Source organism: Triticum urartu, chromosome 4A (genome assembly GCF_056163025.1).
Source record: "Triticum urartu cultivar PI428250 chromosome 4A, HENAU_Tu73, whole genome shotgun sequence".
Classification (NCBI taxonomy): Eukaryota; Viridiplantae; Streptophyta; class Magnoliopsida; order Poales; family Poaceae; genus Triticum; species Triticum urartu.
In genome coordinates, this window is record NC_141876.1 from 24,557,427 (window position 1) to 24,570,466 (window position 13,040).

Here is a 13,040-nt window from a genome sequence, read left to right on the forward strand (position 1 = left end):
GTTTTATTTTATTTTTCCTTTTTTTTAGTTACATGCTTCACCTCACTATCCAACTATTTTTTCTATCTATGCAACTCATCCACATCAATAAATCATGCATGTTTGGCACATCGTCAACATGCCATCTCATCATAGCCAATCATCACACGTTATCTAATCATTAGCCTCGCTTTTAACAAGTGTTCCGGCTGCAACGCGTTGGTTACGTTACAGCTGTAACTGGAACTCATTCGAGTGAATCTAGCTAGTCCTCCCAAAATCGAGCGAACCTGGGTTAGGCATGGATCTACACTCAATAAAAGATAGGTTAAGCTGGAGTAAGCTCAGTAATGTTGTAACAGGTGCTAGCGCTACAAAACAAAGTAATCTGAGGTTGGCATGCTGACAAATTTTCAGTGATGCAAGCATGTTACTTTGTGGTGGTCAAAAATAAGATGCCTGCTACATTCTTTATATATCCGGTACTATAAAGGTGAAAACATTGCACGATCAGCACTAGGATTTGTGAATTGATGTTGTTAGGTAACCCAACCAAACTCCATCATATACCCTAATTTGTTGTGTGATAGTTTTGACCCTCGTATTCGCTACATCACATCCGTGCATGTTCTACCGATACAAGTTGGTAAGCTTTTCTAAAAAAAAATTTAGCACTACAAGTTGGTAAGCTTTTCTAATTCACTTTGGAGCGGCAAAGGTACCTTGTTTCTTTTAGTTTTGAGTGAATTGATCGACCTGCGGAAAATTAGTTCACAACAATGTCTGTCAATCCTACATTTCACGTTCAACCTTGCAAGCAAGATGAAATTCTAAAATGATCTGACTCTCCCTATTTAACCCACTCATAAAACATGCAAGCATAGCTTAGCCTTCAACTAACATTAGAGATGACATGACAAAATAAGCCCGAGCCACCAAAACCATCAGAATTGTGTGCAGGTAATGAGGTGATTTGTGCGCACACAAACCAACAACCTTTTGGAGATTTGTTCCTACTGTACGTCCCAACATCAAAAGATACGATTAGCACAAAGCTTCTGAGCATTGCAGCGGAATAGATATCTGGAGTCCAATCGCAAACAATTCCTTTCTCAACCAGACAAATGCGTAAGCCCTTTACGACATGAGGGGCCACACTTCAGCGGGTCAAACAATAGACCAAATAGATACTTTGTTCCATGAGATGCCATTCCACAGGCCTTAACATTTACTCTCTTTTTTCTCAAGGTCAAGGAGCACAAAAAACAAACGGGACATTTTTATTTACAGTGAACACAACCTAAGTCAAACGGGAACATCTATGAGGCACAAAAAGGAGCCAAGGTGACATACTTACAGACTGATAATACATAACTGGAACCCGAAAATGCTCAGCAGCTATCTTTTCCTTCCTTTTGGTTAGACAAGATATATTTTCTCCATATTGCTGAACATTTCTGGAGTTGTGCAGACCTCAATCAGCTTAAAGTTGTGATCGAGCACATATGCACATCACACAGGCCACATGTACAGATTTGGAATGTTCAGCTTAGTTAGCGAGGTTTAAACATCATATACAGCCATGCGCTCCTCGATGGGGTTACGGCAGATTGGACATCTTTTGCACTTCTCAGCACATGACCTATACAGCAAAGAAAAATGGTAGCTTCTATTTAACAACAAACTGAAATGTGCAGTCGAAAAGATTGAGTAGGCAAGAGCAAGAGGCCGAAGCATACTTGCATAACGTTCTGTGCCGGCAGGGAAGTATGACCATGCATATTTCTCCCTCGTAGCAAATCCTACAAAGTACCTTCTCCTGAAACGAACAGAATTTGCTTGGCTTTGTCAACAGAGAATGAACGACATACCAGACAGACAACTTTGATTCCAATGAAAAGATGAGCCTGGACAAGTGAGACAAAGAGAAAGTACATTTTGAAGCCTTTCATATTCCTGCTGGGTAGACTTGGTGATTTCAGATTGCTCTCCCAACGCTGCCTGGAGTCTCCAAACCTAAAAGTGAACAAGTAGGAAAGTTGTTGCTTTTGTTGATAATCACAGGTAGTGAATAAAACTCTAATGTGGTGAATAAAACTCTAATGTGGTAAATGATTATAGAATCACAAAACAGTAAAAGGGATACCTCTTCTGCTAAATCCTTCTTGGGCATTTTCTTTACTACCTCAGGCGGGTAACCAGAGAATGTATTGTACCTGAAAACAAAGATACAGCAAAGTAGTTCAACTAGTTCAGAGACTTTATAAACATTGACAGACAAATAGCAGCATACTAAGCAAATTAACGTAATTTATGAGTTCGTATGAATGAGCTGAAGTAATACCCGTTAGATTCAGTATAAAACAGCCGAGCTTGCTCTTCCTTGCTCCCTTCATCAATAGACCACCAACCAAGAAGCCTGAACAATATATATACGAAGCTACCATGTCAGAAGTCAGCATGAAGGCAGAATACTGTTACATTGCTCCATAGTGGATCGCCAAATATAAGCGACTTAATTGGGGCTAGGGTAACGAATTGGTACAACTTTATGTTTTTTTGCGTGTCAGTACCAAGTCTGGGCAGACCGTAACAAATCCAGCTAAACCTCATATAAGCCCATTTTGACAGGGACCTGACGAGCAGGGCCCACTTGTCAGGTGCCAACATTTTGCAGAAACCCCCCTGCTTTATATTTAATCACGCAAAAGCCCCAATTTGCTTTTAAAAGGCCATTCTCCCTGACCTCACACGCCTTCCATCACGACAAGCTCGAGCCAGAGCTCACCTCCGCCGGCAGCAGCAGCTGCGCCCCAGCGCCGCCCAGCTCCCCCTTCCTCCTGTTCCTTCTCCTCCTCCTCACTCCCGGTCTCTCATCTCCCTGTCTCTCCCGGTGCAGGCCATCGACGAACGCCCGAGCTCCCCCACCGCCGATCTGGACACTATCCGCCGGAATCCTTGCACCGTCGGCCAGATACGGTGCCCCGCAGCCAGATCCGCCCATTCCCGCTGCCCGCAGCTCTTTTCCTCCTCAGCTCCCGCGAGTCCCATCACCCTCGTTGCCTGGTCATGATTCGGTCGTGTGCTGCTGCCTTGACCGTCCCGAGCGCGCGTACGAGCACCCTGGCTGCCTCGCCCGTCCCCAGCGCGCGTACGAGCGCCCCGTGCGCCACCAGCACCTTCGCTGCCCAAGCTCGCCATCACCATGACCTCCCGATGCACCTCCACCATTGCTTTTGATCGTCGGCGACCAAACCCCGACGCGCCGACATGGCACACTTAATTAGGGACTAATTACTCTGTTAAACACACCCCTGAGTCTGACATGCAGCCCCACAAGTAAATTAGCTAAAGTTATTCTTCTGGTTAGATTAGTGTTATTCCCAGGGCCCCACATGTCAAGTTTTGACTCGGCAGAGTCAACTTTGACCCAGCCCCCCAGGCCCATTGGCGTGATTAAATATACAGCAAGGGGATTTTCTGCAAAACAACATGCCATGTCAGCCCCTGATAAGCGGGCCCTGCTCGTTAGTTTCCCTGTCAAAATGGGTTTACGAGGTTTAGCTCGATTTGTTACAATCTGCCCCAGGCTTGGTACTGACATGCAAAAAAAAACGTAAAGGGGTACCAATTTGTTATCCTAGCCCCAATTGTGGTACGAACGTGCAATTAACTCAATATAAGCCAATAAGAAAATAAATTGATATAATAATAGCTCATGGTAACTATCAGTTTTACCTTGACCCGTGATGAAGAAAAGCGAAACAATCACGGACTTTTGATGATACTGTAAGGTAATTCGGACTAACTGGTCCATTACGCAATAGCAAAACAACTTTCTCCACCAATCTTCCTATCGAGAAAAGGACACCAGCTCCTTGTAGAATAAATAGTGGGGAGAAAAGAGCAAATATTGGAATGTAGCGAGCGCTAGGTGGTGTACCCTGAAAAGCAGATAAAATAAAACTACTAATCATAAGAGGGAATTGCTAACAGCAATAAGGTCATGAAGATCATTACGGATCAAATCAGTTTTCTAGCTAATGAAGCTAATGAAGGGGTATTACTTTTTACTAAACGCCCTAGTTAAATTCCAAAGATCTGTTCAGATTCAGTAGAATAAGTTGCCAATGTTTTCCAGAATTCAAATAATATGTTCTTTCGAAAGAAAGGAAGCGTTTTTCCCCTGGCAGTTTTTCATCTGCCCAGCATCTAATAGTAGATATGACCCGTTAATATCAACTATATTTCCTACGTAATATATGATTTGAATGGCATGTACCTCCAACCGCATACAAAGCAAAACTTGGAAAACCACCAGCGGTATTTTCATGAGATGACCTCCTATGTCTGGAAGACCACAAATCCTCTCTTGTTCATGGTCTTCTAGTGATGGGAGGACAAGACCACTCTCCCAATCACGATATCTAATAGCTGATGATGATGAGCTAGCCTCCCCATGAGTAGGAGGCCTATGAATCATGGGATTAAACCATCTTGTACAAACAAGAAAAGCAAAACACTCTGCGATCCTGTATAAACAAGTTGATGGGTTAGACTATTAGACATACTAGATGTTAAATAAGAATTTTATTGAGGTCAGTCTCACCCATAATTTATAAATAAATCCCACCATCCCAAGGCACCAACATCACCTGCCATATGTAATAAGCCAATATTATAAATCATATCGTGCATTAGAAGGAGGCCCAACAAAAAATTATTAACTTAGGTAATGCTTTGGGAGATCTGATAGAATGTAACTCCTACAGGTTCAGGAAGTATATAGGTAGTAGAAACTACCTATAGAGCACAAAACCTGCTCGGCAGTCTCAAAACAAGACTGTCTCAGTTATAACTCCTAAGTCACCCTTCTACTGCTCTAGTAAATAAATAAAAGAACCTTAGAAAGCCTAGGTCTTCCATACTATGGAGCCCTAGCATTGTACTCCCTCCGTTCCTAAATATTTGTCTTTCTAGAGATTTCAACAAGTGACTACATACGGAGCAAAATGAGTGAATCTACACTCTAAAATATGTCTATATACATCCGTATGTGGTAGTCCATTTGAAATCTCTAAAAAGACAAATATTTAGGAATGGAGGGAGTAGTAGCCATGTGCATAGAAACAAGATTCAACTGTAATCCAGAAGCACAAAACAATTGACCAACGGCATATGTTCTTTGTTAATTCTATGGTAAAGGCCTTGAGGAACTAAGGAGCTGCCTCAAAACACCCGCTAGTTTATAACCATTGAAAAAAAATAAGATGCTTGGCAAGACAATAAGATACTCGTTCTTATATGATGTAACAATTGGAAGGCGAGTCAGCAGACTTTACCAGATAACTTGAGAAGTGTGAAGGTTGTCGCAGCTATAAGAAACACCATAGAGATTGCGACCCAGAAATGCTGGTTACAAAATCAAAGGCATCTAATATAAGATAAATATTAATGGCTGTACTGTAGTTAAGATAAAAAAGTGTATTTTTTTTACAATTTGTGTAGTCAAACTGTAAGAATGTTGACAGTGATATACAACAGAGTAACATATGTTATGTTGAATGTGAAAATGCTATTCAGACTTATCTTTTAAAATACTTCCACATGGCTGTGTTTTATCAATTTGCACTCAAACATTCACCCAGTTTAAAAAACATGTCACTCTGGGATCACGCAAAAAAATGTCACTTCGGGACACATTCAGTCGAACTTCTGCAACTTTTCTACCAATATCCTTCAAATAGTACTCCCTCCGTCCAGAATTACTTGACGCTCAAATGGATGTATCTAGGATGTATCTAGCACTAAAATACATCTAGATACATCCATTTGAGCGTCAAGCAATTCCGGACGGAAGTAATTAGATTCAAGACTGGATACTTGAATATCGTTGTGTTTTAATCAAGTCTTTTGTGGAAAATGCCCATTTTCTGACCTTCAATTATTACTCAAGTTCAACTTTCACCCATAAACTCCAGGCTGTCTAGAATACACACTCGAGCTATGAAAACGCCTAAAGCACGGCACTCCACTAACCTAGGAGGGTTTTTCCCTGATGTGAGCAACCTATTTGGCAACTGATGCTGACGTGGCACATTGCAGCATCCTAAATAAAAATAGTTGGTATTACTAGTAAGTTTTCAAATTATCTCTTGCCTCGAGTGTCATCCAATTTGACATGCATTGCTTACATAGCACATTGGCAACAAGCCAGCAACAAACCAATTAAGTAAGCAAATAAAAATAGCTGGCCTCACACGTAGGTCTCTCTGCAACTCATTCTGTGGCCAACATTGTTGTCCTGAAATATCTTTGGTGAGCCACTTGTCATCGGCCGATCGGCATGCGCGCAGATCCATGCACGGCAAAGCGGTATCATCAATAGCCCAACCGAACGCACCACTAGCCAACACAAGTGAGGTCCCCTTCCCCAAATCTGGGTGTAATCGCTAGCCCAGAGCAAGCCACCTCTGTCAAGGCACGGCAAGCTGGGCGAACTACATCGAGATGACAGCAACGACCCTCCCCCCTGCTCGAGCGGAAGCAAAATCCAAAATAAGGGTGTGCAGGCTCTGGTCTAGATCCAAGTTAGGGCTGGGCCTGCTCCTCCCTACTACCTCTGCTGAGGCTCACTCTCTTCTACCATGTCCAGGTAATAGAAGGAAGAGAGGGCTGCAGATGATAACTGACATGTGGCCCCTCCATCATCAATTTAGCTAACTGTTTTGTAGACTGTTCAGCAGTTTAATGATTAAAGTGATAGTTGAACCTTCGGAGCTTGATATCTCTCAGTTGGGTTTTTGAAATATTTTAGAATGGAAGTTAGTGGTTAATGTTTAGGACACTGCCAGTGTCCAAAATAATATGATCCTGCCAACTAAAGAAATTATGATTACCAGATAAATAAAGTGGGCAAATTTGTATTCTGGAAGCTATCAATGTGTGAACCGACAACTGAAGAAGAGGGTGTTAGTATAAAAAAAGGGCAGCCAGATGCACGTAGCTCCCGCTTGCGCAGGGTGACTCGAACCCGTGACCTCATGGTCAAAGGCAACAGCTTTACCGCTGCGCCAAGGCTCCAAGAGGGTGTTAGTATGTTCATATAATTTGACAAATTGGGCACTACAACTAGAGCATCAATATCAAAGAGAATGAAATGATCCAACCATACATTTGGTGAATTAGTCCTGAGGTTTAACAATTAACTGACATATTTCTGCAATGCATTATTTCATGGTGAGTTGATGCAAGACATATCAACAGCTGGGCCAAGTTTGTGTTTTGTGCTACATAGAATAATTCAAATCTCTGTACAATCTGAAAGAGGCTGTATAATGTATTCAATCTAGTAATTACTTTGCATCACATCATTATATTTTTATTTACAATCTGTTACGAACAGAAATAGAAAGTTACCAACGAAACAAAAAGTTAGGTATCTATTGCATGACTTTCAGTTCTGTAAGTGAGTGGCATCCGTATCAAAATACTCCCTCCGTCCCAAAATAAGTGTCGCTGATTCAGTACAAAGTTAGTACAAAGTTGAAAGTTGTACTAAATCAACGACACTTATTTTGAGACAGAGGGAGTATTTCTTTAGCATTATTTTTCCTTGTGAACAAAAGGAGATGTTGTAAATATATGTTCACTTCAGGGAAGAAAATTTTGAACTGTGATTAATTTCAAGAAGGTTCCACTTTCGGATCCACTAGTACGAGAAAACTTACAGGAAGCGTCTCCCAAATAGCTTCGTCGCTCATGCTTTCTTCATCCCCTGGCATTAAAGCTTTACACATTCTGAACAACAGAAAACACATAAAAGGAAACATATACAAGTTAAGATCCATAGTTACTACAATCATAATTATTGTCACATAATAACAAACTATGTTACGGTTGATAGTATACAATTCCATCCAGGGTGGTCTTTTAAAAAATAAGGTCCAAAGTTACATAACTGAAGCAGCTAAGAAGGGATTGAAATAACAATAGTTTGAAGAATTGGATGCCAATTTGCATAATGATGATTACAACTACAATTCATAACTTCAGGGTGAATACCATCATCTTATTAGTGTGTATAAATGGAATAAAAAATATAATTAAATAGAGCTGTAGATATTATAATACATTTATATTGGAATAGAGCTGTACTTTATACAACTCTAAATGCTTATTTTTACACACCAGTATCAACCAGATGTATACGATTAATCTGCACCATTGCAATCTATACCCACCAAAAGTAAACGATATAGGTCTCCGTTTTCTTTAAATAGTGTGGGAATTTTAAGTCTCCTGGAGCAAACATGGAAGCTATCTAATCTAACAGAACTCTAAACTCAGAATCAGTGTCGTTGCCATTTTCAATGCTTAAACTAAAATTCAATGTATTGATACTTTTTCTAACACATCAATTTGGGAACGGAGACAACCATTTTACTCAGAAACTTTGTTCTGGATGAAAAATAGCGCACAAAAGGCATACATTGAGAATGGAGAGGCAAGAAAAGTGAACAGACAATTGGAATTCCTTCATGTTGTTCTAAATTAGTGGTACCATCAAGGTTTGACCAATTACTAGACAGTTGTTAGCTAAAGCAGCAATCAGCACTGAAGTTTTTTAACCGGGTAAAACACTGAAGTTGAATGCGGATTCCACACCTGGGTGCATCTGCATCATTTCAAAACTGCAATTTTTACATTTCAAAAATCTGTGGAGAAAAACATAGATGTACAACATGCTATGACATGTACACTTGCAAAAACATTATGAAAAAGTATGATCATTTGTAAATTGTACCACAAATGTGTACACCTATAGCTGCTAGGTTTGAAATCATCTGGTCTTATTAGGACAGTAGACATGTAGTTATATTTTTGCACGAATTTTTGCAAATGCACATGTGGTACAAGTTTGATTTTTTGTCCAGTATAGAACGCAACTGCACCCATGTGTATGAAGCCAATTCCCTACTTAAGCTGCCCTAGTTGAATGGCTCTTGTGTGAGTGGGGGTTGTGCGAAAATGGATCTAACTGCTTCTGATGGGTGCACACCACATTAGAAATGTGGACAGATTATTCGTCTAGAATTCCAGATATAATCTGAGCAAGGTAGAAAGTTACAAGAATGATGAGCAGGAAGCACTAACATATATCATTATCATGACAGCTTTCACCTGTGCTCGTTACCTAGTCAGAAGAAGAACCTACAATCTAACAGGATAAACTATAATAATTTCAGCCGAACTTATTACAGATAATGTAAGCAAGGAAACAGGCAAATCCACTTAAATTCATGCATAACATTGCATCTGCGTATACGTAAAAATGGAAAGTAGAGTACTACTATGTAGGCATCAAAAAAGGAGAAGATATCTTACCTAAAATTGTCAACAAGAATAATCACTTCAAAAGTCAGCAGAGGAAGGAACACGATCTTCATGTCAACAGCTGGATGATTCTTAACTGTGGAAAAACAAAGGAAAGACAAGGTGGGGGGGTCAGAGAATAGAGTAGGGATAACAATAACACCAAACCATAAGATATGATTTGACAAAGCTTCATTCATCTAGCAACTTCAGCGTGTACCTCTTAAACTTTCAAGATATATGCAAAGAAGCAGCTCGAAGGCGATTAGCAATGGTGCTGCAACAACAGAATGACAAGGAGCCCACTACACATAGGGAACGGACTTGTCAGATACAATGCACGGCAAACAAACAACACTTGCATACGCATATGCAACAACAACAAAAAACTGCCCAAATCAGTACTAAATCTTACATGACGCCCATGAGGTAATGAAGGGGCCGGCATTGAAAACCTTCCACGGGCAGCCACTCCATGAAATAGCCATAGCGGGATGAATATAATCCTACGTAATCGAAATAAGAAGGTGATTAACAATTGATGTTAGCTTTGTCACCGCACACACACAAACCAGCCATGTACAGTAGAGCTGGGTTGCCTTGATTAGCGATGTACAGTACAGTTGGGTTGCCTTAATTATATTATATTGATATCAGAGCTCAAACTTCCTAGAAACACACAGCCATTGCGAATTAACAAGATCTCAAAGTCACGAAATTCAGCAGGGAAGCTACAGCCAGAAGCGCACTGGGTAGCATGAGCTAAATTCCAACCTGAAACACGGGCAGGCACGATTTAACACTAGATCACTCTCCCTAACTCATTCCTAACCAGAGTAACTCGCCCCAGGACAGATCAGTGCACCGCCCGAATCGAGCGGGCACAGGGAGTCTGCCCGCGGAGCGAACGCGGGCATCCGCATCGCTGGACCCTCTAGACTGAATCTGCATCCCGCGGAAAGGGAAACAGAGCAGCAGCTCGCGCCCCGCAACTAACCAACCAGGGTCGACACCAACCGGCCGAATCAGATCGACGCGGCGGCGAGCCGGGGGCGCGCGGGGAGCTAGCTAGGGTTTACGGGGCGTACCACCAGGAGGAGTCGGTGCGGCCGTCGACCCTGAGCGCGAGGAGGAGCGTGAAGCAGAAGAGCGCGGCGTGCGCCGCCGCCGCCTGCGCCGTCTTCCCCACCCCCGCCCACGTCTGCGCCCGCCGCCGCTGCATCTCTCCCCCGCGAAGCCTCCACTCTTCTCCTCCCTCTCTCAGCTCCGCCCGCGGTGGGTTGTCAGGGTGGGGGGAGGGAGTAATGGGGGATAAAGGGAACGAGGAGGAGGGGAGGGTTTCTCTCCTTCTTTACTCTCTGGCGCTGGACTATGATTGCTGGTTAACAAACAGGGCGGTACGGTCCGGTCCGATCCTCTCCCCCTTGTCTCCACCTCCGGTGTTATCTCAGCAAGTTTTCCGGTGGTATATCGGGGAGGACGGATTGGGTTGGGCCGGGTCGGATAGGGCGGAGAGGAGGGAGGGAGTGCGTGCGTGCCCGCCCGTCACTTGCGCTCGCTCGGGGAAGCCGACGAGCCGGATATTTTCTGGGACGGCTCCCGCGTCCCCTCGTTGTTTTCCGCCGTAGATTCCTGCGCTTTGTTTGTTTATTCTTGTTATAATTTTTTATTGTTCGCTCGTTGGTGGCTCCGCCCGCGGCCCGACCGAACGCCCCGTCCCGTCCGCGTCGCGTGCACGGCACGCCCGCTCCGTCCGCCGTCACGCACGGCGCAGCACGCGTGACGCGCAGCGCCGGCGACCGGCGCAACGTAGGGGTAGACTGGTAGTGCAGGGAAGCGCGGCGCGGCGCGGGCCGGCGACGGCGGGGTGGTTGAATGGGTAGTGGTAGGCGGTGGCGTGTGCTCGGCGCATTCTGGCTTCTGGGCGAGGGCGACGGATGGGGATGTTCCGGGGTTTCTCCTGGCCAGCGGCCAATCATGCGTCCGGCTAACCATGATGCCGTCTTCAGATGGATTGATGATAACCAACCAACCGGAAAAGGCGCGTCGCGGATTAGGAAATTTAGTCCTTGAAATGAAATGCTTCGATCGTGACGTCCATCCTTGCGTGCCTGCGCGCCCAAATGGCCAAACCATTCCACCCCGGGGTTCCTCCGTTCCTGTACTTGTCTAGTCAGAAGTTCAAGCACGGATACACTTGAATTACACAAACACAGGTCCATTCGCAGCACTTGGGGCGCATTCGGTTGCCCGCATGCAGCCCAACCAGACCCGCGTGGGATGTGCGTGGCCTATTTGGTTGGCTGGTTGCATGCGATTCGTGGTCCGCACCAACCTTAGAGCAACTCTAACGGGCCGACCCAAACGAACGTCGATTTCGTTCGTTTTTTGTCCGTTTGGATTGGCCAAACGGACACGGATGCCCGCTTCCGCATTTGGGTTGGCACCTGTACCCAATGCTGGTCTGCGACCCATTTTAGACGGCGCCAAAAAAAATAAACGCTTTCATATTTAAAAAAAGAGAAACTACATTAATTAAACATTAAAGCCGGCCATGAAGGCCGGCGAAAGTCCACGCGTCCACACTTGCATTTAAAAAAAATAAAAACAGCCTAAACTACGAGGTGGCGCGCTGCCCTAGACGGCGTCGTCCTCGGGGTCCGTGAGGTCGATGAGCGTCGGCGCCAGCCCGGCCTAGCCGAACGCCCGAGGCAAACCCAAATCACAACTTAAATCGCGGTTTTCAGTTCGCGGAAAACGCATTTTAAAAGGCGGTTTGAATTGCGGTCAAACAAACCCCGTAAACTCGAACCGTAAAAACGAATATTCGCGTATATTCTTCCCCACGTCTTCTTCTTCCTCTCGCCCGTGTTCATAGTCAATTTCCGTCGTCCGTTGTAGTCGCCGATCGATCCAGGAGCAACTCCTCCGTTGCCGGATGGATCCAGGAGCTAGCTAGCTTGCCCGTGACGGGATGGATCCGGGAGCTAGCTAGCTAGCAAGCTCCTGAATCGTTCGTGGTGGGGTCGATCCAGGCTTGCTAGCAGCTCGTCCTTGGCCAGATCGATCAAGAGCTCCTTCGTCGCCGTAGTTGCTCGAGTCTCTAGCCATTGCTCCTGCGATCTACTCCGCAGGCCGACGCCGCAACAGCTGTAAACAACGAGTTTTCGGCGAGTTCCATGGCGGAAGGTCATCGGAGCCCGTGTGCGTATGGCGGAATTTTCTTGTCGCGTAGCGTTGACCGATTTTCAGTCTCCCTTATATTTTGCTTCCAAATATGTAAATAAAAGGGTCATGGGGATGGATTCTCAGGGGCCTACAAAAAAATTACGGGTTTGACCACTTTTACAGGCTCTATTCGGGACGTTTTTTGACACCTCGAAATTGAAAACGCGGATTTTTACGGGTTTGACCACTTTTAAAGGGTCTGCTAGAGATGCTCTTAAAGCAGGCCTCAGCCTGGCCCAGCGAAAACTGTCGAATCGGTAGTTTCTCGCGAGTCTGGCTCGGCGCGGCCACGTGTGTGAGGAGGTTGCACACCTCCGGCGGCGCGGGAGACAGAGGGGACGTCTCATAACCCCCCTCCCACTCTCCTGTCATCGCCCCGCACTGTTCCCACCGCGCACGCCTCGCTGCCTCGCCGCCCCTCCCTCTCCTCTCCTTCGATGGCTCTGCCTCGCCCACCG

General features: G+C 44.7%; 1 protein-coding gene across 1 annotated transcript; it reads right to left on the reverse strand.

Annotated features, from left to right (window-relative positions):
- Positions 1-1,179: 1,179 nt before the first annotated feature.
- On the reverse strand, positions 1,180-10,823 carry LOC125550371 (uncharacterized). Its single transcript, XM_048713352.2, has 14 exons — positions 10,443-10,823; positions 9,770-9,860; positions 9,575-9,659; positions 9,367-9,451; positions 7,710-7,779; positions 5,322-5,391; positions 4,589-4,634; positions 4,262-4,511; positions 3,718-3,923; positions 2,324-2,398; positions 2,126-2,195; positions 1,915-1,995; positions 1,719-1,798; positions 1,180-1,621 (listed from the first exon to the last, which is right to left on the reverse strand). Exons 1-14 carry the CDS (start codon positions 10,574-10,576, stop codon positions 1,543-1,545), a joined length of 1,422 nt encoding a protein of 473 aa, XP_048569309.1. The 5' UTR covers positions 10,577-10,823; the 3' UTR covers positions 1,180-1,542.
- Positions 10,824-13,040: the final 2,217 nt, after the last annotated feature.